A 26,999-nucleotide genomic window follows, 5' to 3' on the forward strand; every position below is an offset into this window, starting at 1 on the left:
GCCAAGCTTCTGCTGCATAGTAACATCTCAAGACTCCACAAACCTGTGATCCCATAAATCAAGTACTTGCTTTTACTCATCCATCTTCAGCCTATGAAGTACCTAGGCAGCTCCACCCACCCTTCAGAGGACCCATGGAGCAAACAAGTGAATCAGCATACCCTCGTGTAATCTTGACCAAACTTCTGTGGTATAGGGGAGTATGTGTGTTTTTATCTAACTATCCTAATTCAGGTAAACAGGCAGGTAACCCTAAACAGCTCATCCCACCAATATCCTGAGAGGCAGACAGGTAGATCTGCCCACCTGCCTTCAGGCATGGGAAGCACATATTACCTGCCCCAATCCACCAGAGCATCCTGCATCCACACAACCTGTGGAAATTGAGAGCTGCCTCACATCTGAAGCTGCATGAACCACACACACAGCCACTGACAAGTCTCAGCTACACCCCACTAAGAGAGATACATCCTACCTTGTGAATAAGCCCCAAATTCTTGTATTCTGGGCCACTGAGACAATAACAGACCTCACAGACATGGATGGCTGGTGAAGAATGTACATGTAGACTATACCACTGTGGCCACCTGGTATATCCAATGCAATCCAATGAAATCAACCCAACCAACACCATAAAATTATTACCAAAATAAAAATTTTAATACACTGTTGAGAGCTACAGCCGAAGGGACCCCAGCAAACTTCCAGCTGATTGGCTCACAGAGGCCCCAGCAAACTTCCAGCTGATTGGCTCACTGTGGCCCCAGCAAACTTCCAGCTGCCAGCTTATTGACTCCTCTGTGGTGATGCTCATTGGGCTGTTTCCCAGCCCTTTCAGACCACAGAGCTGTTCACTGGGGACTCTCTTGGCTCTGCCCACACAACCCAGCCAATCAGCCTCAAGAGCAGGAGGAGGGGGGGTTGAGAGGCTCACCGGAAGCCAGTGGTGGCAGTTGGGCTCTGAGGGAATTCCTGAAGAGCTTGTGTGGTGCGGTGTGTGTGTACTAAAAATAAAGTTCATTTCTGCTTGATAAGTGGCTCATGAATTGTGCCCAGCCAGACTGTGGCATTTGGTGGCCCACACGGGGAACGACTGAGGGTAAGTGATAAGGTAAACTGCTCACCCCTGAAGGCAGGGCGAGAGGATGAGTAGCCATTTTAAGATTCTTCTTTCATTTTGTTTCGCTTTTGTTTTAAGTTGCCTGTCCCTGGAGATGGGTGAGATGGAAGAAAAACCACTGACATCTGAGGAAAAACTATTTGCGTCTGAGGAACAGATGGGGAGAAAGGACGGATGGATATTTCAGGAGGATAGAAAGGCTGATATAATGATTTTTTGTTCCATTTTTGTTTCATCTGTTTTGGTTTTTGTTTGGTGTTATCTTGTTGGGTTATGTTATAGTTATAGTAGAAATATGGGATCAGAAATTAGTAAAAAACAAACCAAAAGAGTGTTAAGTAAATTGTTAGAGAAAGGAGGCATCCCAGTAAAATCAAGAGCAGTCAGGGCATACGTTGATACAATACAAAAATGTAGCCCATGGCTTTTTAAGGAGGAGTTGTTAAATATATCACAATGGAACCATCATGGTGAATATTTAAAAAGAATAGAAAAGAACAGCCCAGGAACTCTGCCAGTTGGCACATTGCCATTGTGTACGTTGGTATTTTGTTTGCTTAGTCCAAAGCCTTCAGTTCAGACAATGGTAGAGGAAGGAGAAGACATATTGATTCAAGTAAAAGAGAAGGTCTCTCAAGGTATTCAGACAGAGGAAAAGATTCAAGTAAAATAGAAGGTCTCTCGAGCTAGTCAGACAAAGGAAGAAAGTTTAGAGCAGAAGAAGCCATCAGGGGAAAAGTTACAACAGGAGACTGCTACTAACACCTTTCTATCACCAGAGGGCTTAAGTGTCCAACCAACAGTGCCACCTCCATATGCTGGGAGACCCCCAACCCCCATGGTTGATAGATGGGATCCTGAGACAGGAACCTCAAATATTAGCATGCCCTGTACTTGAGCAGGCAGGAGGACAGCAAATTCACCATGCTTTAAATTTCTAAACAGTGAAGCAGCTAAAAGAGGCTGTAACAACCTATGGTCCTCAAGCACCCTTCACTGTAAGCATGGTCGAATCCATTACCAACTTGAACATGACACCAGCAGATTGGACTAGTATGTGTAAAGCTGTGCCAAATGGAGGACAATACCTTTTATGGAAGGTTGCCAATGAGGAATTTTGCAAGGAGATGGCTAGGCAAAATGCAGCAGCCAGTTATCCTCAGAGAAATCTAGATATGTTGTTAGGAAAGGGACCTTATGAGGGTCAGCAGCAACAAATTGCCTATGATCCTGCCATATACTTACAAATTGCTGTAGATGCAGTTAGAGCATAGAAGACTTTACAAGGACATGGAGGTTTACAAGGTCAATTATCTAAGGTAATACAAGGAGCTAATGAACCTTACTCTAAATTTGTAGATAGGCTTATTCAAACAGCTACCAGAGTTTTTGGGAATACAGAACAAGCAATGCCATTAATAAAACAACTGACTTATGAGCAAGTGAATCGTTGGTGCAGAGAAGTCATTAGACCATGGAAATATGAATATTTAAATACATATATTAAATTATGTAGAGGCATTAATGAACAAGGGCAAGTCTTGGCAGCTGCAGTACAACAGGCTTTAGATGCCAGGCCAAAAACATGCTACAATTGTGAACAAACAGGACATTTTAAAGAGAATTGCCCCATAGGAGGAGGGTTTAACAAAACTAGGTATCAAAGGAGTAGAATACCGGGTATTTGCCCACGATGCCATAGAGGGAGACATTGGGCTAATGAATGCCGTTCTCAAACCACCAAAGAGGGTACTCCATTATCAGAAAATGAACAAGGACCAGATGTCTAGCCACGATATCGTGGAGAAAGGCATCGGGCTCCATTGCCAAAAAATGGACAAGGGGGCCCAATGCTCCGAGGCCCATGACCACAAATATACGGAGCACTAGAGGAACCCAGCAACCCCATCAGGGTAGTGCCCAGGACACATTGTCCATCAGATCCCTTATCAGACAAACCAGAGGGAGCGCAGGGTTGGACATCTGCACCTCCGCCAGATCAGTACTAACTCCAGAGATGGGAGTTCAAATCATTCCCACAGGGGTAAAAGGACCTCTTCCCAAAGGAACAGTAGGCTTATTATTGGGATGCAGTTATTCTACTCTAAAAGGACTTATGATAAGTCCTGGGGTAATTGATCCCGATTATGAAGGTGAAATAAAAACTATAGCCAGTTCTCCAAAGGGTATATCAGTAATTTCACCAGGAGATAGAATAGCACAGTTATTAATAATACCCAGCCTACATGATAAATTTTCCAGTCATACTGTAGAAAGAGGTTCCAGGGTATTAGGCTCCACAGGTGTAGATTGGGCTATGCTTTCTTTAAATTTAGATTCTTGCCCCATGCTAAAACTAAATATTCAAGGACATGAATTTAATGGGCTACTGTAAACAGGTGCAGACCTTAGCATTATCTCTTGTCGAGAATGACCAAAACATTGGCCGTTACAACAAGCCACTCAAACACTTCAAGGCCTAGGAGTGGCGACTAATCCCCATAGAAGTGCTATGGTATTAGATTGGAAGATCCTGAAGGATGTGAAGGAACTATACAGCCATATGAATTGGATCATCTTCCCATAAATTTATGAGGACAAGATGTCCTAGATCAATTAGGACTAACATTAACAAATAACATCAATTCAAATGTGTCCACTATTATGGCTGGACAAGGTTTTAGTAAAGGAAAAAAATTAGGAGAACAAGAACAAGGTATAGCAGCACCAATACAAATAGATCAAGGAACAGACAGACATGGGTTGGATTTTCAGGAGGGGTCACTGAGACAATAAAAATTACTTGGAAATCAGAAAGGCTAGTATGAGTTCCTCAGTGGCCCCTGACTAAAGAAAAGATACAAGTAGCCCATGACCTGGTCAAACAACAATTAGCAGAGGGACATATACAACCTTCTGTATTTCCCTATAATACTCCCATTTTTGTCATCAAAAAGAAATCTGGTAAATGGAGATTATTGCAAGATTTAAGAGCCATTAATAATGAGATGATTATTATGGGACCTGCTCAATCAGGGATTCCCCAATTGTCTGCTTTGCCAAAAACCTGATATGTTTTAGTTATAGATATTAAAGATTGTTTTTTTTTCCAATTCTAATTCATCCTGAGGATAGTCCATGTCTTGCATTTACTATCCATGCACTGAATCATGAAGGTCCTGGTCAGAGATATGAATGGAAAGTACTCCCTCAAAGGATGGCTAACAGCCCAACTATGTGTCAAATTTATGTTAACAAAGTAATCCAGCCACTTAGAAATCAAAATCCTGAACTACAAATATTTCACTATATGGATGATGTATTATTAGCACACAAAGATAAAAACACATTGCTAGAATGTTATGCCACACTTACAAACTTATTAAAAAAGTATAACCTAGAGATAGCAATTGATAAAGTACAATTAAATTTTCCAATTAATTATTTAGGAGTTCTATTATCCTCAACCATGTTCTGTCCACCAAAAATTCAAATACGAGTAGATCAACTCAAATCACTTAATGAATTTCAAAAGTTATTAGGAGACATAAATTGGATAAGGCCTTATTTAGGTATACCAACAGGAGAGTTGGGACCTTTATTTGATATCCTACAAGGTCCATCAGATCCAAATTCACCCTGAATGTTAACGCCTGAAGCAAGAAAGGCATTAAAAGTCATTGAAACATATATGGAAAATATGCATTTGGATAGAATTGATATAAGTTTGCCTTTATTATTTATTGTACTACCAACAAAAAATATTCCTACAGGAGTATTTTGGCAAGAAGGTCCATTATTATGGATACATTTATCTTATTTTCCTAACACTATTCTTACTAGGTATCCTGAGGCTGTAGGACAGTTAATACTCAAAGGAATAAAAGCAGCAAAGGGAGTGTTTGGAATTTCTCCCAATAAAATTATTACTCCATATACTATGGATCAAATTGATGAGTTAGCTAATGAGTTAAATGCTTGGGCAATAATCACATGCAAATCTAATGTTTCATTTGATAACCACTTACTATCTAATCCTTTATTGTCTTTTTGGTCATCACATCCTGTAGTTTTTCAAAAAATGACAAGAAAAACACCTATCTTGAATGCTCCAAATATATTCACTGATGGGTCAAAGAATGGTAAAGCAGCAATAGTTACACCTGATCAAACTTTTACATTTTTAGTACCCAAACAATCAGCTCAATAGGTAGAGCTTAATGCAGTATCACAAGCTTTTGTGTATTTAATTTAATTTATTTTCTGATAGTCAGTATATAGTTAATGCTATAGTATCCCTTGAAGATGCTGGTAGGATTTCCCCTTCCTCTACTGTTTTCTCTTTGTTTTCCACTATACAAAGTCTAATCTGGGACAGAAAAGATCCATTCTTTATAGGACATATCAGGGCACATACAGGATTCCTGGAGCTCTTAGTTTGGGCAATGATTTAGCAGATAAAACTACACATGACATACATATTTTCTCTACACTAGAAGAAGCTACAAATTTTCATAAAAGTTCCATGTCAATGCTAATACTTTACAAAAGCATTTTAAAACAACTAAGGAACAAGCTAGACAAATAATAAAATAATGTCAAAATTGTGTGACCTTTTTACCACAAGTTAATCTTGGAGCCAATCCTAGAGGACTGATACCTAACCATATTTGGCAGATGGACGTCACACACTTGCCAGAATTTGGAAAATTAAAATATTTGCATGTTACAGTTGATACTTCTTCCAGATTTTTGATGGGCTCCCTTCATGCCGGAGAAAAAACTAAAGATATTATAGCTCATTGCTTACAAAATTTTGCCACTGTGGGCATTCCAAAACAGTTAAAAACAGATAATGCCCCTGGTTATACTTCTACCTCTTTTAAACAATTTTGCTCATTATTTGGTATTACTCATTTAACAGGAGTCCCATACAATCCACAGGGACAAGGCATAGTTGAAAGAGCTCATCAAACTATTAAAATGTACTTATTAAAGCAAAAAGAGGGAATTGGAAAGGAGTATATATTCCCCAAAGATAAACTTAAAATAACCCTTTTTACTCTAAACTTTTTAAATTTGAATTCATCAGGGCTTAGTGCTGCATAAAGGCATATGTGTCCAAAAAATGTACATAAGCCTAAGGTACTTTGGAAGGATATTCTAACAGGACAATGGAAAAGTCCTGATGCAGTGATTGTCTGGAGTTGGGGCTCTGTTTGTGTGTTTCCACAGGGAGAACAGCAGCTGATTTGGATTCCAGAGAAATTAACCAAAATTAACCAAAACAGACCAAAAAGAAGATGATTTGGCTCAAATCCATAACAGCTGATATCCAGAACTCCAGTTTGGCTATCCTTACATCTGCAATTGTGGTTCTCCCACACCCGGAGGCTAATGAAACCAGGATGCTTTTTTCAATATCTATTTTATTATTGCCCTTTTCCACATCATGAAGTTCTATTTTGTTTTTTGAGCTCAAACAGACCTAGGTTAATGTTTTGCTGATCAGTTCTATTTTTTGACTATGGAGTTTTTAAACATTGCAAAGGAGATTTCATCTGTAAAATGTTATAAGGCCTTTACTATTATGTTATGTGTTGTATGTATTATATTATGTGTGCACACTTGTGTATTGTAATGTATGTTTGTATGTGCATATGTCCATATATCATATATGACGAGTGCTCATGAAAAAATGGATCCAAATATTTTTTTCTTATTCACGTGATTTAAATGGTTTAATTTAAATTGTGTAAACAGCTGTTGAGGATTGTTTTAATATGTGAACAAAAAAGGAGGTTGACAGATCTGTTTGTTTACTTTCACCTTTCCTTTTCATTATATTTAATATTTCTGTTCAGGATAATGTAAATTGTTCAGAAAATTGTTTTGTTTTAGTGCCTGCTGGAATGTTATATAATTTTTTCTTTAGCCATTATTGCCAGAATTCCTATCTTCATCCCAGGGCTGGTAAAGACAATGATAAAACCAATCTACAGCTTCTGCAATAGCTATCACTGAACTGCTTACAGAACTTGCCTCGACTATGTATCACTTGTATGCATTGTGAACTATCTGTTGGTGCAACAACTTGTGGTAGTGTCATCGGTGGTACAATTTTTCCAAAAGGAGCCGTCAAATGGCTTGGTGTATCCTCCTCCCTTCTGCTTGTGATGGTCGTTCAGCTAAAATTTGGGGGCCAACAGAGGTGAGGCAAAGATCCTCACCCCCCCCACACACTGGTACAAAGGCCTATCCACAGGTGTGGCTGTATGCTGAACTGGTAGTCAATGATGGGTAAGATCCAATTGCAATAGTACCAACCTAAGACAGGAGGCTGACATTTTGAGGTCAGCTCATCCGATGTCGGGTAAGGACCATATGTAGTATTGGACAACCTAAGGCAGGCACGGTCCCTAAGCCTCATGCTTGTCATTTAAACAGAGATGGGGAGATGTTGAGAGCCACAGCCAAAGGGGTCCCAGCAAACTTCCAGCTGATTGGCTCACTGTGGCCCCAGCAAACTTCCAGCTGATTGGCTCACTGTGGCCCCAGCAAACTTCCAGCTGCCAGCTGATTGGCTCCTCTGCAGTGATGCTCATTGGGCTGTTTCCCCGCCCTTTCAGACCACAGAGCTGCTCACTGGGGACTCTATTGGCTATGCCCAAGCGACTCAGCCAATCGGCCTCAAGAGCGGGGGGGGGGTTGGTTGAGAGGCTCCCCGGGGCCGCTGTTGGCAGTTGGGCTCTGAGGGAATTCCTGAAGAGCTCGTGTGGTGCAGCATGTGTGTTCTAAAAATAAAGTTTGTTTCTGCTTGATAAGTGGCTCATGAATTGTGCCCAGCCAGACTGCAGCAATACACAACCATTCTATAAAAATTTTAGAGGCCACTGAACTGACAGATCTGTCAATACCTATTAGGAACACAGAAATGTAAGCATGCAAGATATATGATGCTTCCAAAGGAATACAACAATTCTCCAGAACAGATGCCAAGGAAAAGAAAATCAGTATTTTTCTTTTTCTTTTCTTAATTAATGAACTTTCTAAAAAAATATATAAAAATACAGTTTTAAAAAAAATTAAATAGCATCATTTAATTTAGTTGCCTCTTAAACCTGAATCCTCTTAAGTTAAAAAATTATAATTAACTATTAACACTAATAAATTTAAACCTTCCAGAAAGCATGAATCCAAAAGGAAATGTCCAGCAGGTGACAGGAGCCAGATGCTCTATGACCTTTCCTATTTCAGTCTAGACACTCTAAACATCAATGGAAAAAAATCTCTAGTTTCTCAGTTTTATTCTCTTAGAGCACAGTGTGTGGCCTGCTACTGCATATGGTCCTCCAGCGGGTACACAATTAACTCATAGGTGAACAACAGGATGGCAGTATTAGGGATCTGCCTGATTTTTGTAGGGACAAATGAGGCAAGGCACTGAAGATAGCAGGAAACAGTTTTATTTGGCTGCAGCCAGGTTCAGAGGGCAAAGCGTTTGCTGTATTCAATTAATCCCTTGAACCCCGAGTTCAGGGAGTTTCAGAGTTTTATACCCAGCATGTAAGGGGAGGGGCTCAGAAGTTCACAGTCTGCAGAAATTCATATAAAAGCAGCTTTTTCTTTCACTGTTCTGGGCACGTTAACTCTTCAAGGACAACACCTGAGAAGGGGAGAGCTTCTTCTCCCCTTTCTTTCCTCCTGCTGCCAGCTGTTACCATGGAGCCCAATTGTAACTTATCTTAAAAACGTAGACATCTCTGTGAAGCCCCAGATCAAGGCCAGAGGCCTTGTTTGCACATTTCTTCAAGGTACTGTACTGGATATGTTTGTGAAAAACTAGTAAGGAGGAGTCCAGCACCTGGAGTGCTGGTATCTTCTCGGCCAGTGGCCAAGTAAACAGGGCGACACCAAAATAGGAAGTTTATCTACATTGGACTCTTTCTCAGAGACTATTTTGCTGACAATCCTAAAATCAGCCATGGTGAAGAGGGCTTTTCTGTGGAGAAATGGGGTGCCACTTCAATTCCCCCCTTTAATGATGCTCCCCACAATTTAATCCTTTAAATTTAAGAGCATCATTACCATTATATTGGCTTAAAACCTTATACAATGTCAAAAACTTAGTTGTTGTCATCCTTTCAAAAGCAGCTTCTTTAGTGGACCCAATAGTTTTAATGCACAGTGGAGCCAAACATGGGAGCAATGAACAGGTTAACAGCAGAATACCCACTACACCAGTTAAGCTTTTAAATATACCAAGAATTGAAAACCATCTCCCAAAATCATGTTTGGGACCTAAACTTTAATGCCCTTTTAGGTATAAACTAGCACATGTGCTAATTCTCTTGTGTTGTTGGCTATGTTCTTAATTGTTTGTCTATTGTCATCCATTTGGATGCAACAATCTGAGCTTTTGAACTCTCCACATATTTCTTTTTCCTCAACCAGTAGGTTTTCTAATGCCATGCGGTTTTGATAGTTAGCCACTCATATCTGGTCTGTTGTGTGGATAGGAGGTCAAAGGCTGTGGCAGTCTGATTAATAATAATTTCTAGTAAAGCTTGTAAGTGAATAATTCTATTTAACATGTAAATAGGAGTTCTATAGCTCCAACTGTCATTTTGTGCCCAGGTAGCTGGAGCATAAGTGGCAATAATCCTCTGGGGATGCCAGTTACCTTCACCCCAAGATTGGTGACCTCCTAAATCAAGTTTCTTTCCAATGGACCTCTTTTTCCTTTCCAAACAGTCATTCATCTATAGCATTCCTCTGGTGGGACAGGTCCTAAATATATGTTTTACCACCTCTTGGTTATAGTGGATTGTCTTGACACATGGTTCACATGATCTCCATGGTTGGAATAGGAGTAGGGCAGAATCCCTTAAGGTTATCAAAGGAAACCAAACTAAATAATAGACTAACATTTTGGTTAGCATAGGTTAAACAGCATGAATTAACAAAGCCAAACTAATAACACCAAACAAATTCTAGAAAACTTATATAAGCAAGATAAAAAAGTATAAGTGAAATTTTGTTACCCAGAATCCAGTGAGTAGATGTTACTGTCATCAAACCAGTAGCAAAAACCAAACAGAGAATTATGTATATATCTAGAAGCAAGGGGTGGCAATACATTATAGTATAAGAACTATCTTAGAAGTTAAAAGAGTTCATTAGGCCTGTGGGAAATTTATCTTTCACTGTGCATTGATCAGCCAGTCAGCCCTTCCTGTATGGCTGAAACAGGGTCATAGTCTCCTCAAGCTTTGGCTGTGTGTAGACCAGTCAGCTTCCAGAGTGACTGGAGCAGGGCTGTTGTCCTTCTGATCCTCAAGCTTCTCTGGTGCTCCTTTTTCTTTGGAATGGTCAGCTTCAAGGGCATAGCAACATCTGGAGAGCATGCCATCCGCAGCTGCAGGCATGAGTCTGGTGTAGTGAATCCAGGACCCATCTCTGCAAACTTTACTGCAGTTGGGGTGAATAAAACAACAGTGAAAGGGCCCTTCCAAAGAAGTTCTGGGGTTGAATATTTCATTCTTTGACCCAGACTCAATCTCCAGGCTTGAAGGAGTGTGCACCTGTGGTCAAATTTAGTGGCAATCTTTCTCTAACCCACTGGTTGAGAACCTGTAAAGTTTTCCCTAAGGCCTGAAGCTGTCATCTCAGGGTTAATTTTCCTACCTCTCTTAAGTCTCCCTGTAGTCCCCTAATAAGAGGGGGGGGCTCCCATATATTATTTCAAAAGAAAAGAATCCAGTCCTCCTAGTGGGATTTGATCTAATCCTTAGCAGTTTAATAGGGAGAAGTTCATCACAATGTAACTGAGTCTCCTGACACAGCTTACCTAATTGAGCCTTAAAGTCCTGTTCATCCTTTTAACTTTACCAGAACCCTGCAACCTATAGACAGTATGTAACTTCCATCTGATGTTTAAACTCTTGATCAGTAATCGTATCACTTCTGCCCAAAAGCTGGCTCATTTTCTGAGCCAATAGTTATTAGGACACCAAATCTGGGAATAATATCCCAGAGAAGCATCCTAGTATCTCCCTAGCCTTTTCAGTGCAGGTGGGAAAGGCTTCCACCCATCGGAATATGAACACATAAAAACCAAAAGTTATTTATAGCCCCGTGAGCGTGGTAGTTCAGTGAAGTTTACTTCCAAGTCTTCAAAAGGTGCTCCTCCTATAGTTTGGATTCCTGGTGGGAGCTTTGGCCCCTGACAAGGATTGTTGTGAGCACAAACCTCACATTGTTTGCAGATCATCCAGGTGTTCTTGTGAGCTGGGGGACATAGAAATGTCAACTCAGAACTGTCTCAAGTGCTGTATGTCCAAATGTATTCCTGAGGAACTGTCTGATAAAAGCTGGGGCTAGAATCTCCAGGATGGCTATTCCGGCCATCAGAAAATCTCCACTATCCACCTGGGAGAAAATTTTCTTTTTCAGTCTTAAATCACTTACTTTCATGTTGGGAGTGTGTTGGCTCCCATTCTGTTAGCTAGTCAGCCAGGCAGAAGGGCAGCATTTAAACCTGAGACTGGATTTTCTTTCCATTCCTTGCAGACAGCTAACCTGGCCTCTCTGTCAGCTCTCCACACACATACAAACAAATTCTAAAATACTGAAACAGTGTTTGTGGGGCTTTTTTGTTTGTTTGTTTGTTTTTGAGAACACACATTTAATCTCTTTGATGGTCTTTTGTGGCAATATGTTGATCAATCTGAGATCTTCTCAAATAATTTACATACTCCAAATGTGTGATGTATATTCATGTATATATATGTATATATATGCATGCATATATACCAATCATTTGGAGTAATTGGAGTTTGTTATATATATTTATTTATATATAATTGTTATACTTGGTAATAGCCTCAGTTTGATCTTTCTTCAGAACCCAAAATTGAGTTACAACCGTAAGCTGGAAGAATATGAAACCATGGGTTCCTTTCCCCTAGCATACCAATTAAACAATAACTTATGGGAAAATTTCTTTTCTGAAAAATCTAAAAACTAATTGAGAAGGTTCTGCTCCTTAAGCAACTGTGAAACCAGACACATCAAAGTTAGGAGTTAAATTAGCAACACCTTCTCTCCAGTATCCCAACCTCTGGCACAGTACCATATGATTAAGAGGAAACTTACTTGGTCTTAGATTTTCCAAGGACAGAAAAGTTGGGGCTTAGCGGTAAAGCACTTGCCTAACATGAATGAGGCACTGAGTTCAATCCCTGGCACCACATAAAAATTAAAACAATGGACTCAACATGGCGGCGGGCGGGGAGGCTGTGCTTTCAGTACCTCCTCAGCCACGCCGACAGAGAGACACACAATGTTTGGATTCTACCTGCTGAAAAACTCCCAGCAAAATTCCGCTGAAGTGAGATCTAGGTGAGGAATTTGGGATTATTGGAGGTGACAGCTTGCCCTGGACGGGTGAATCTCGGCCACCCTGTGTGGAGGTCCGGGCTGCTGCTACCTGGCAACCAGTGCAGAAGGAGGTGCTTCAGCACTGCAGGATACCGTGTGAGGCGTAGAGACCCTTTGAAGAGGTTGCTAACCAAGCCTTCATGAAACAGCGGACCAGAAGTGAAACCGAGTCTGGGACAGTCCAGAGACAGGCCAGACCCACCCCTCCCATCAGACACTTTGGCAAGGAGTTTGGGGCCCGCCATAGCAGAGAGCTGATGTCACCAGAGTTCGGTGGACGGGATCCCTTCCCAGCAAAATTGCTTCAACAGGTGTGTGACTCCCATCCCCACCAGATGCATACAGCTGGGAAACATCAAAAAATCTCACCCCAGAGCTCCATGGGCATGACCGTAGGGACTGAGGGAAGCAGAGGGGACTCCCGACCCCCAACTCCCCCTACCACCAGCAGCAACACCCAAGGCCTTAGTCGCCAGTTCCCGGGGGGCGTGGTCACCAAAGGGGTCCAGACAAATTAAACTGATGGTTCCTAGATCACCCGCTCCATAACCTTGGGGTCTGGATGAATGACAAATAGAGAGAGTGCTTAGTCATTCGGGAAATAAGACCTAAGACCAAATAACAGATCACTCAGGGGGGCTGCAAGTGTAACTAGATCTGTGGAGATCAGCTCCAGGGAGCGGGGCCTGGCTGCCTGGCATGAAGAAGGGGTAAGGACTGGAGAAGAGAAACGGCTCTGGACTAACAGGATTGGAGAGACGCCCAGTAGGGGAAGAGGATCCGCCTTACTGGGATTGCTACTGGCACATAGAGGGCAGAAGCTCAGCTCGGAGGGCACAGCTCCACCTACTGGAAGAGAAGAAAATAGAACTCTAAGACTTCATTTATCATTTTTTTTCTTTTCCCTTTTCAATTTTTATTGTTCTTTCCATTCTCCTTTATTCTAACTATTTTTCTCTCCCTCTTTCTCTTTAAGGACTCCTTCCTTCCCCTTCCCCCTAACTTTCATCCCAAGCATTACGACTTTCATCATGTGTAATTTTCTAAATGCAAATAGGTGAATTCTCCGAGGCTGTTTATAGGGCTCCTAAGTACCTAGATATTACCAAATACCCTGATCCATTCACCTGTTAATAGCCCCCTTCAATAGAGCAATCTTCCAAAGTAGCCAAGAAATACTAACCTTCATACCATCATAGCACCCAAACTAAACATAAAGTCCTAAGACCAAATAACAGATAACTATTAGCCTACAGAATCTGTAAGCCTTTTATGAATTGAATGAAGCAGCTTTAAATTACAATAAAGCCCAACATCTCTTGACATAGTCTCCCACCACAAAGGAGAGACCACAGAGATATACAAAACCAAAACAAATTTATAGGAGAAAACAGAAACACAGCAGTTAAACAGAGTTGGAAAGTAACATGAACACCATGAAAAAACAAGGGAAAAAAGGTTTACAAACAATGCAGGAGAACTCTAATTTATGGGAGAATCTAGAGGCATCAGAAAAATGGACACAGAAAGAACTCAAGGCATCCCTGACTCAGATGGAATGGAATCTTAAGTCATTAGACAGCAAGTCCAAACAATGAAAGAATATTTTGAAAATGAATTACATAAACAGATTCAAGAAGCAAAAAATGAACTCTGCCAGGAGATAGAGATTTTAAAAAAATCAAACAGTAACTCAACAGGTAATTTCTCATTGCCTAGCAGCTTTTTTCTGAATTAGGGTGCCCTATGCAGATTAAAAGAGATAATGCTCCAGCTTATGTAAGCTCTTCTTTTCAACAATTTGCCAAGAGTTTCAAATTAATCATAAAACAGGAATTCCTTATAACCTCCAAGGTCAAGTCATTGTGGAACGAGCTCATCTATCTATTAAGCTTCAATTACAAAAATTAAAGGGGGGGAGTAGGGTTAAGACTCCCCAAAATAGCCTCTATCATGCTTTGTTCATTTTAAATTTTTTAAACTGTGACACAGAAGGTCACACTGCTGCTGAGAGGCAAATGTCTCCCTCAGTAACAGGCCCTTTAGGAAGAGTTCTGTGAAAGATTTACAGACCAGTCAGTGGAAGGGCCCAGACCCGGTGATTATGTGGGGCAGAGGTCATGCTTGTATTTTCCCAGAAGGTGCTTTTCATCCTATTTGAGTGCCTGAACGGGCAATCAGACATGGAAGAGATAGAACCCAGATTCAAGCGACTGAAGATCGACCCGGAGGAGCCCCTATCCAAAAGGAAGAGATATCAGAAAAAGATGAAGAAAGACCAGATTGACCCAGCCGAAAAGATGATTTCATGGGAAGACGTGAAGAAGCTAACAACACAGGCTTCCCGAATACTTCGACTCCTAGGAGAGAACAGGACCCCAGTGATGATGGTAGCAACAGTAATTGTCCTGCTGGGCTGTCAGGTAAAGGGGAATCAGATAGACACTTACTGGACATATTTCCCAGATCCACCCCTGGTACACCCAGCTTTGTGGACTGGAGAATCTATTCCAGTATTTACTAAGGACTCATTCATGATGGGAGGATTTACAGATACTCATATTACTCCCGATCATGTGACTAGATTTAATTATTCTGGCTACAGTGCCCAATTACCTTTGTGTTCGTCCCACAATAAACATGCTAGCTGTCTGAAAGTATTATTCGAGGAAAAGACAGCGATTGGTAGACCTAGACTGACAAATAATTCTACTTATGGAGACTTAAAACCTTATACTAGATCAGTAATTAAGATGGGACTTTCCCATAATAAGCCAGTCATTTCTGCAAAACCTCCACAGATACCCCACTGTCCAAATAGTTCTACAATTGAGATTGGCACCTTTCCTAGATGGATGGATTGTGTAAATACTTTTCCTGTACAACATAAGGTGTCTAAAGATAGTGGGTATATTTTAGACTGGTCTCCAAAAATTGATAAGAGACAATTATGAAGAAATTCTGCTATGACACCTGCAGGATTTATTAGTAATATTTTGACTTATAGTGAAGGTGGTATTCAAAAGGATGTTTGGTGTTTAATTGCTGCCTCAGAATTCTTACATTTTACAGACAAGCCTTTACCAAAATTTGTTGGCAAGAACTGTAAGGAGGGATCTTTCTATGGCTTACGAGCCTGTGTCCAGTCTCCTTATGTTTTAGTTATTGGAAATGTAAAAGTTAAATGGATAGATGACAGATATATTGTCACCTGTAACAAATGTAACCTAACCAATTGTATTACTAGGTATAATGGAGAAAAAGGAGTGCTGATACTTCATCAGCACTCTTTCGTTTTATTACCTGCTAATATTTCAGAGCCATGGTATGCTGATACTGGTTTACAAGTCTTGCAGCAAATTCATGCCCAGCTAGCAAGACCTAAACGTGCTGTTGGAATTATAATTGTTGGTGTTTTAGTGTTAGTCTCTTTTATTGCATCCACTGTTTCTGCGTCTCTGACATTGTCTCAAAATATTCAGCATGCAAAATTTCTTAATAATTTAGTTCAAAATACTTCCAAGGCTCTGCGTAATCAAGTAAATATTGATGAAAGGATTGAGACTAAATTAAACGCCTTAGAGGCGACTGTTATAGACATAGGTAATGAACTTTCAGTTTTAAAATTTAAAGAAAGGCTTAAATGCCACGCAAATTATAAATATGTGTGTGTTACAGCTGCCAAGTACAATGCTTCTCTCTGGGATTGGGAGAAGGTTAAAAACCATTTGTTAGGTATTTGGCAAAATAATAATAATAGCTTGGATCTTCTGGAACTTCATCACCATATCCAAGACATTCAGAATAATAGAGCTTATTTTTTGGATCCTTCTTCTTTGGCTAACCAAATATTGAAGGAGTTAAATGGATTTAACCCTGGAAATACCCTTAAACACTCAGCCTGGTACATTATTGTATTGTTCTCTTTGCTGTTAATTCTCTTTTGTGTTGTAAATATAGGATGGCGAGTCTTCAGAACAAGAATGCAGAAACTCGAAGGAGTGAACCAGCGCCTCATTTTTAAGAGAAAAAAGGGGGGATATGTGGGAAGCCATTCTCGCACGTGATTGGGCACCTTCCGGAATGGGTGTGAGGTGTTCTGGCCAAACTGTGTTGGAGCTATCTCCACCCTCTCCAGGTGCGAGAGCCTGTCCGTGTGGGGGTGTGACTGACCACTGACCCTGAGGCCAATCACTGACCCTGACCTTGAAATGATACCCCCTTGACCTTCATTGGATGGAATTTTCCCCTGAATTTCTTGTTCCCCAATAAAAGGCCACTCCCTGGCATGCTCTCTCTCTCTTTCCTTCTAGCCCTGAGTAAGACTTACTGCCATACCAGGTGGTTTGAGGTGAGAGCCAGAGAGGTGAGAACCATCTCGGACCTGGTCATAGAAAAAGGTAATTGAGTCTGTGTGTTTTATTTTGATCTCACTAGTTAACTTCTATGCCATGAACCTCTTTAATAAAACCAGCATGCTGGTTGCCTGGTGGAGTGGAGATAATACCATGCATCTTATCTGATCATAATGGAATGAAACTGGAAATCAATGATAAAAGAAGGAAGGAAAAATTCTGCATCACCTGGAAAATTAACAATATGTTACTGAATGATCAATGGGTTACAGAAGACATAAAAGAGGAAATAAAAAAACTCTTAGAGATAAATGAAAATACAGACACAACATATCAGAATCTATGGGACACAATGAAAGCAGTTTTAAGAGGGAAATTCGTTATAAATGAGCTCACACTTCATCTCAAAACCCTAGAAAAGGAAGAGCAAAACAACAGCAAATGTAGCAGAAGGCAAGAAATAATTAAAATCAGAGCAGAAATCAACAAAATTGAAACAAAAGAAACCATTGAAAAAATTGACAAAACTAAAAGTTGGTTCTTTGAAAAAATAAATAAGATTGACAGACCCTTAGGCATGCTAAGGAAGAGAAGAAGAGAGAGAACTCAAATTACTAATATACGGGATGAAAATGGCAATATCACAACAGACACTACAGATATACAGAAGATAATTAGAAATTATTTTGAAACCCTACATTCCAATAAAATAGAAGATAGTGAAGTTATCGATAAATTTCTTAAGTTATATGATTTGCCCAGATTGAGGCAGGAAGAGACACACAATTCAAACAGGAAATGACAAAGGAGGAAATAGAAGAAGCCATCAAAAGACTACCAACCAAGAAAAGCCCTGGACTGGATGAATATGCAGCGGAGTTTTACAAAACCTTTAAAGAAGAACTAACACCAATATTTTTCAAGTTATTTCAGGAAATAGTAAAAGAAGGAGCTCTTGCAAATTTATTCTATGAGGCCAACATCACCCTGATCCCAAAACCATACAAAGACACTTCAAAGAAAGAAAACTACAGACCAATATCTCTAATGAACCTAGATGCAAAAAATCCTCAATAAAATTCTGGCAAATCGGATACAAAAACATATCAAAAAAATTGTGCACCATGATCACCTTGCATCAGGGATGCAAGGTTGGTTCAATATATGGAAATCAATAAAGGTTATTCACCACATCAATAGACTTAAAGATAAGAATCATATGATCATCTTGAGAGACACAGAAAAAGCATTTGACAAAGTACAGCATCCCTTTACGTTCAAAACACTAGAAAAACTAGGGATAACAGGAACTTATCTCAACATTGTAAAAGCTATCTAAGCTAAGCCTCAGGTAAGCATCATTCTAAATGGAGAAAAACTGAAGGTATTTGCTCTAAAATCTGGAACAAGACAGGAATGCCCACTCTCACCACTTCTATTCAATATAGTTCTTGAAATACTGGCTAGAGCAATTAGACAGACAAAAGAAATTAAAGGCATAAAAATAGGAAAAGAAGAACTTAAATTATCACTATTTGTGGATGACATGATTCTATACCTAGCAGACCCAAAAAGGTCTACAAAGAAACTACTAGAGCTAATAAATTTATTAAGCAAAGTGGCAGAATATAAAATCAACATGCATAAATCAAAGGCTTTCTTATATATCAGCGACAAATCTTCTGAGATGGAAATGAGGACAACCACCCCACTCACAATATCCTCAAAAAAAAAAAAACTTGGGAATCAACCTTACAAAAAAGGTGAAAAATTTATACAGTGAAAACTACAGAACTCTAAAGAGAGAAATAGAAAAAGATCTTAGAAGATGGAAAAATATACCCTGTTCATGGATAGGCAGAACTAACATCATCAAAATGGCGATATTACCAAAAGTTCTGTATAGGTTTAATTCAATGCCAATTAAAATCCCAAAGGCATTTCTTGTAGAAATAGATAAAGCAATCATGAAATTCATATGGAAAAATAAAAGACCCAGAATAGCAAAAGCAATTCTAAGCAGGAAGAGTGAATCAGGTGGTATAGCGATACCAGACTTCAAATGATACTACAGAGCAATAGTAACAAAAACAGCATGGTACTGGTACCAAAACAGATGGGTGGACCAATGGTATAGAATAGAGGACACAGAGACCAATCCACAAAATTACAACTATCTTATTTTTGACAAAGGGCTAAATCAAGGATAGCATCTTTCACAAATGGTGCTGGGAAAACTGGAAATCCATATGCAACAAAATGAATCTGAATACATTTCTCTTGCCATGCACAAAAGTTAACTCAAAATGGATCAAGGAGCTTGATATCAAAACAAAGACTCTGCATCTGATAGAAGAAAAAGTTGGCTCCGATCTACATATTGTGGGGTTGGGCTCCAAATTCCTTAATAGGACACCCATAGCATAAGAGTTAAAAACAAGAATCAACAAATGGGACTTACTCAAACTAAAAAGTTTATTCTCAGCAAGAGAAACAATAAGAGAGGTAAATAGGGAGCCTACATCCTGGGAACAAATTTTTACTCCTCACACTTCAGATAGAGCTCTAATATCCAGAGTATACAAAGAACTCAAAAAAATTAAACAATAAGAAAACAAATAACCCAATCAATAAATGGGCCAAGGTCCTGAATAGACACTTCTCAGAGGAGGACATACAAACAATCAACAAGTACATGAAAAAATGCTCACCATCTCTAGCAGTCAGAGAAATGCAAATCAAAACCACCCTAAGATACCATCTCACTCCAGTAAGATTGGCAGCCATTATGAAGTCAAACAACAACAAGTGCTGGTGAGGATGTGGGGAAAAGGGTACACTTGTACATTGCTGGTGGGACTGCAAATTGATGCGGCCAATTTGGAAAGCAGTATGGAGATTCCTTGGAAATGTGGGAATGGAACCAGCATTTGACCAGCTATTTCCCTTCTCAGACTATTCCCTAAAGACCTTAAAAGAACGTACTATAGGGATACTGCTACATCAATGTTCATAACAGCACAATTCACAATAGCTAGACTGTGGAACCAACCTAGATGACCTTCGATAGATGAATGGATAAAAAAAATGTGGCATTTATACACAAGGAGTATTACTCAGCACTAAAAAATGACAAAATCATGACATTTTCAGGGAAATGGATGGCGCTAGAGCAGATTATGCTAAGTGAAGCTAGCCAATACCTAAAAAACAAATACCAAATGTCTTCTTTGATACAAGGAGAGAACCTAAGAACAGAGCAGGGAGGAAGAGCATGAGAAGAAGATTAACATTAAACAGGGATGAGAGATGGGAGGGAAAGGGAGAGAGAAGGGAAATTCCATGGAAATGGAAGGAGACCCTCATTGTTATACAAAATTACATATAAGAGGAAGTGATGGGAAAGGGGAAAAAACAAGGGAGAGAAATGCATTACAGTAGATGGGGTAGAGAGAGAAGATGGGAGGGGAGGGGAGGGGAGGGGGGATAGTAGAAGATAGGAAAGGCAGCAGAATACAACAGACACTACTATGGCAGTATGTAAAAATGTGGATGTGTAACCGATGTGATTCTGCAATCTGTATACGGGGAAAAAATGGGAGTTCATAACCCACTTGAATCAAATGTATGAAATATGATATGTCAAGAGCTATGTAGTGTATTGAACAAGTAATAAAAAAAAGGGAAAAAATTAAAACAACTAAAAGTCATTGTGTCCATCAACAACTAAAAAAATATTTAAAAACCCCAGATAGTTTTCCAGATACTTTATTTATCAGATAAAAACTTCAAAGAAATGTGTTAAAATGTGCTCAAATAACATGCTTAAGAAATAAAAGTAAGATAATGACTCATGAAATTTCTTGTGAAGATGTAGGTATTCCAAAATATAGCCATAAGGAATTTGGGAGTTGAAATGGAAAATAACTGTATAAATTGGTAAAGGTTCAGAATAGCAGATTTGAATTGGCAGAAAAAACAATTGATGTGTGTGAACATAGAACAATTCAGGTTATGAAACAGGAAGAATGGGAAAAAAGAATGAAAGAAAAATGAATAGAGCAGATAAAACAGATACAGGTTGTGGGGACAAGTGGGTGGAGTACTGCATACATGGCATAAGTTAAGGGCATGTGAGTGGTAGGCCACTCTCCTTGTGCTAGGCATGTGAGTGGCAGGCTGCTTACCCCATAGGTACAGCCCTGGGCATGAGGCTATGAGTTGCCTTCCTTGCATTTATTCCATGGCCCACTGCTTGATTAGTCGCTGCAAGGATGCTTAGCAGAAATTACATTGGTTACTGAGTGTATTCTTTTTGGCTACTGCCTGAATATATGTACATGGCAACTGCGCAATAAAATCAGACCTGCTTCCTGCTTAGTCTCCGGAGATCTTGGTTAGTGATTTTGCAGCCACACTCTCCTTACCCTGTTTTGTGAACCTCCTTGCTGGATGAGAGAGAGCTCATGCAACAGGGATTATCATGGAAGAGGCTGTTGAATGCTTCCCATAAAGTTCTACAGAAATGTCAGCTCTCAAAACTTCTGTTTGAAATGAATGCCGCCAGTGATCTGCTTCTTCCTTCCACACCCTAAGTTACCACCCAATAGCCATTCATTATTAACCCATCAAATGATTGAACCCACTGGTGAGGTAAGAGCACTCATAAACTCATCACAGCCCCTCTGAACGTTCCTTCATTGCCTAACATATGAGCTTTTCTGGGATATCTTGCATCCAAACCATAACACCTCACTGCATTAATTTAACTTGGGATAATTTCTACAACCTCTGTCAATCAAGAATTAGTACTAAACAAACCAAAAATTTCCTCTCTCCATGTCTCCTAGAAAAATCAACAGATAATGAGTAGGCAAACTACATGTTCTCTAAAAAAATCACAAAGCATGTAGCAGAGTTACTCTGGTTTGTTTTCAGAGTATTTGCAGATCAATGTCCAATATTAACTACATTCATTGCCCACAACAAGAATCTTCACAAAGTAGATCATTAACATATTTAATTGCAGAAGGCACCTCAGCAAAATCTTTTTCTCTCAGTGATTGAAAGAAAACAGCCACTCAAGTAACCTGAGGATGACTAGGGGATATTAGCTCCATGGAATTGCCTCAGAGGTGAAGAGGGGACCATTAAGAAGAAAGTGAGGTCAGGGTCAACAGCCTTTGCTGTGTCACAGTGAGAGAGGATAAAACACCTTGTTCTTTGAACTCATCTAGATACAACCACTTTGCTTTCAGTTGGTGAGGGTCATTCAGCCACCATGGCCTTTCAGGACCTCCTGGATCAAGTTGGTGGTCTGGGAAGGTTCCAGATAATCCAGATGGCTCTTCTTCTTACCTACAATGCCATGGCACAGACTCATATTTTATTGGAGAATTTCACTGCAGTCATCCTTGGTCATCGCTGCTGGGTCCACATACTCGATAATGCCACTGTCTCTGACAAGGACACTGGGACCCTCAGCCAAGAAGCCCTCCTGAGGGTCTCCATCCCACTAGACTCAAACCTGAGGCCAGAGAAATGTCATCGCTTCATCCATCCACAATGGCAGCTCCTTCATCTGAATGGAACCTTCTCAAACATGAGTGAGGTGGACACGGAGCCCTGCGTGGATGGCTGGGTATATGACCGGAGCTCGTTCCTCTCTACCATCGTGACTGAGGTAAAAGGCTTGATTTTCCAAGTATTTGACTTGGGTGTGTGGAAACAATGAAAATAATGAACATGCTTTGAGCCTTTAATTGCTGTGTGGGTTGTGGTTCTTCTTTGCTTTTTTCAGAAACTACTGATATTTTTATGCAATTCAGGGCACATACTTAGTGTAATGATAAAAAACAAATAGGAACCTACTGTCATGGCACTTTGATTCTTGTGAATATCACAGTTTAAGCAAGTAAATCATGTGTCTTGTTAAAAATGTGATGCTAAGTCAGTAACACCCTGCCTTGATTGCCAATTAAATATGTATGGTCAGTTGATCAAAATCCACATACCCGACTGAAATCTTAAGAGTAGTCATGTGGGAAAGTGTGCAGTGATATTCAACATTAAGTAAATTCTTCAAGGTCCTTGGATGATGGTGGTCTGTGGCCAGATTTGAGAACTTCTCATTATGGGTTAAAAGTAATCATTAATGTAACCCATAGGTATAAGGCAGTCTTCCTAGATAAAATTATTTTACACAGAGAACAGAATGACATAATTGAAATGTTTTTGAAAACAGAAGCCACAAAAGAAGACAGGGGCCTGACATAAAGAAAACTACACATCATGTGAAGGTGTTTTTTATGCTGGTTTCCTTGTCTTCCAGTGGGACCTGGTATGTGAATCTCAGTCACTGAATTCAGTATCTAAATTCTTCTTCATGGCTGGAATGTTGATTGGAAACATTGTATATGGCACTTTGTCAGACAGGTGAGTGTCTCTGGTTCACAGATCTCTCTACCCCTGGGTACCATCATCAGCTTATGAATCATTTATGCATATGAAAAAAATTATTACAAATTACACTGTCCTGGGTGTACCTTTGTTCCCAGGGATCTACAAACACAAATGCAAAATATCATTCAGTGTGGTGAGTGATGTTTTTAAAAGATTGAGTCCTCTGTGTAGGAAAGCAGTATAAGATTTGGAGGTGTTTTACCAGAGGGTTTGGAGAGAAGATGTCACAACATGGGGTTTGAAAGATCACAGTTAACAATGGGGACACAGAGGTGGATATGTCACCACATTGGATCCAGCCTGCTTTAATATGCAGGTAGGAAAAAGACATTGTCAGCGTCACTCAGGGGCATCATGAAAATAAAATCTCAGTAGGTAAACTCAAAGGACTTCACTATGCTACTTTATCCTTAAAATGTTGAAGAATAAAAGAGTGAAGTCCCAACGAAGCAATAAAAATTGTTTTTTTTTATATACAATGGATCTTCAATGGAATATTGGTTGATTTTTCTTTAGAATACATGGAAGCATCCCAACCTTTTCATCTCAGTAAGGGTCATTATAGTATGTTACTAATGCATTCATAAATTCATATTTTACAACATGAGATAGTTGGGTTTATGCACTTAATTTACATGTAATTTAAATGTGTTGTGTCCTCCTCTCCATTTGTGTACTTACCACTCTATTTGGGAATACATGCACATTTCTATTTGTACTTTTAGTTCACATTTCTGATTGCTACCTAATGCTCCCCAGTGGAGATCCATAACAGTGTTCCTGAGCCTTCTTTTGGGAATGGGCAACCAGATTACCACCCAATGCTCGCCCTCCCAAACCTAAGAAAAGGTCAACTTTATATGTTCTTTTGCTGTGATAAATACATGTTATATTTTTACAAATATGTTTTGTTTCCCAAGGTCAACAAATCCAAACTCACCAGATAGAGACTCTTACCCAACCCATCAGCAACACTGATGTTCTGCTTCATAGCTGTTCCTATTATATCATGTTAGCCATAACCTGTGCAGTTCTAGAGTCTCAAGCACTGATTTTAATATTTTATATAAAACGTTGACTCTCCACTATCATAAGTGTATGGCTCAGTGCAAGAAATATTTATGAGGTATTAATATTTCTAACACTGAAGCATGTCTTGTATAGCTTGAATTGGTGTTGAACTACTGGTAACAAATCGAAGAAGTAGTTTTGGGGACAAGGTATCTATTTTAAAAGAAGAGAGTTGATTTGAGAATATCAGCTGTTGGTCCTTTATGGATATTTTATAGGTGTGAATGGTTTTCTTTGTGCTAATTTTTAACAGTTGTTATTGTTCCCGCAATCTCATCTTTCCCTTTCCCATAGGTTTGGGAGGAGGTTACTTCTGACCTGGTGTCTTCTCCAGCTGTCCATTGTTGACACCTGTGCTGCCTTTGTTCCCACTTTCCTGGTTTACTGCTCACTACGTCTCCTGGCTGGCATGTCCACCACGACCATCCTGACAAATTCTATTCTTCTCAGTAAGTCACTACTGACTCTTGGACGTTTACTGAGATTTGACTTTGACCTTGATATTCTACCTTGGCTTGAAGTAATTATTCAGTGATGTTTTCTTTCAGTTGTAGAATGGACAAGTCCCAAATATCAAGCTTTGGGAACAACAATGGCAGTTTGTGCTGCTAGTTTTGGGCAGATCATATTGGGAAGCCTGGCTTTTGCTTTTCGAAACTGGCATACTCTTCAGCTGGTTGTGTCTATACCGGTGTTCTTCTTATTTATTTCCTCAAGGTATGAGCTCCCTTTTGTCTTTCTCTTCTAAAACCATGGGATGGGAATGTACATGGCATCAGGACATAAAAATTTATTTCTTCTGGTTCTACACATGAGGATGTGCTCTCAGAACAGGTGTCTTTGTACAATTTGAGAAGCAGGGCAAGTAGGATGGTCAGATGAAGTTGAGGACATGGAATAATCTTTCAATTTATGATAACCTAGTAAATATTTATTTATTTTTTTTAAAAGAGAGTGAGAGGGCTGGGGATGTGGCTCAAGCAGTAGCGTGCTCACCTGGCATGCTTGCAGCCCGGGTTTGATCCTCAGCACCACATACAAACAAAAAAAACAAAACAAAAAAAACTAAAAGAGAGTGAGAGAGAGAGAGAAAAATTTTTAATATTTATTTTTTTTGTTTTTGGCAGACACAACATCTTTGTTTGTATGTGGTGCTGTGGATCGAACCCAGGCCGCACACATGCCAGGCGAGCACGCTACCACTTGAGCCACATCCCCAGCCCCTTAGTAAAGATTTTTGAAAAATTTTATCCCAAACTTTGCAAGTGATATACTGAAAGTTATTCATTGTTTATGTGAATTTCTCTTTAACCGTTATATACTGTATTTACTAAGGAGATATCCCATTATATTCATATCATAGATAAACTACAAATAATGTTTTAGGCATGGGATTCACTTTTTAGAATATGATACACTATTTGGAATTCAAATGAACTATGCTTACTCTAGTTATATTTACTAAAACAAGAACCATGAAAACAAAATATCAATGAATCCTTACATGAAGTTCTGGGTCTTTTAGCTTACCCTTGATGTAAGCCTTATTTTGTAATGTGTAGAAAAAATTATTGCAAACATATTGGCCTTTAGATATTGGTAAATTAGTAGAATCCAGAGTGTCAGAGCAGGTCCTAAAGGGTTTGCACTAGCAAACTGAGGTAGGTGAAGGATGGGAAAGAGCAGGAGGCAACTCAGTGACTAACAACCAGGAGTAAACAAAAATGATCAGTTTTCAGGACAGAAAGAGAATTAATAAAGGTAGTGGAAGAGTCAGGAATGCAATCCCTCAGTGGCGGAAGGAAAGCATTTCTCAAGAAGCCAAAAGTCTTTCTACCACCTAGCTCAAGAAAAACAGACACTGACCAATATATCCACAATCATAACAGATAATAAATTCAGGAAAGCTGAACTGTATTTACTCAGGAGAATATTCTAGATGTATCTGCCTCGAGAGTAAACCACCACTCCTCAAAAAGGTCTTGGAGCCTTGGATTAGGGAAGCCCTGACATATTACATCCATTTTGATGTAATTATGCTAGCATGGAATATATCTCATTCTATTTAGGATCCCATTCTAGTGTATATACATGATGGTGGGATTCATTGTGATATTTTCATATATGTACATGAAGGAACTTGTTAATTATCCTTCCTGATTCCCCAACTGGGAACTCCTGAATTTTATCCTTGTTTTTTAGATAGCATTTTCTGTTTTATTTGTTTTCTTTCTCCCTCTTTTTTCTTCCTTTTTTGTCCTTTACTTGGTACACATGTATTTTGAATATCTGTGAGTGTCCATACTGAGAGCCGATTTGGGCATAAAAGAGAGAATGAGATTCAGTGTGGGGTTAAACTCAGAGTGACCAATCAGTCTGCAGAGTGGAGAAGAACGAAGAGGACTTCCCTTTGAAATTGACAGTATAATCTCTGAATGAAAAGTGTGACTGATGTAGGGGACTGGAATAGATTATGATGAAACATAAAGTCCCATATCTTCAAGCCTAGGAGAGGCTGGATGATAGAGTGATGTTTCTACACACCTTTT

The 26,999-nt window shown here is 39.6% G+C and overlaps 1 protein-coding gene across 2 annotated transcripts in view; it reads left to right on the forward strand.

Moving 5' to 3' along the window:
* Positions 1-22,198: 22,198 nt before the first annotated feature.
* The window catches only part of LOC143391920 (organic anion transporter 7-like), a 67,208-nt gene continuing 62,407 nt past the window's right edge, over positions 22,199-26,999 (forward strand). The window contains exons 1-4 of one of the 2 annotated variants that reach the window (XM_076844711.2): positions 22,199-22,600; positions 23,249-23,352; positions 24,745-24,899; positions 24,999-25,167. In XM_076844711.2, the coding sequence (XP_076700826.2) occupies positions 22,199-22,600; positions 23,249-23,352; positions 24,745-24,899; positions 24,999-25,167 (830 nt within the window). The remainder of the gene's footprint in view (positions 22,601-23,248; positions 23,353-24,744; positions 24,900-24,998; positions 25,168-26,999) is intronic. The other variant, XM_076844712.2, reaches the window with a different exon arrangement.

Source organism: Callospermophilus lateralis, chromosome 2 (assembly GCF_048772815.1).
Source record: "Callospermophilus lateralis isolate mCalLat2 chromosome 2, mCalLat2.hap1, whole genome shotgun sequence".
Lineage (NCBI taxonomy): Eukaryota > Metazoa > Chordata > Mammalia > Rodentia > Sciuridae > Callospermophilus > Callospermophilus lateralis.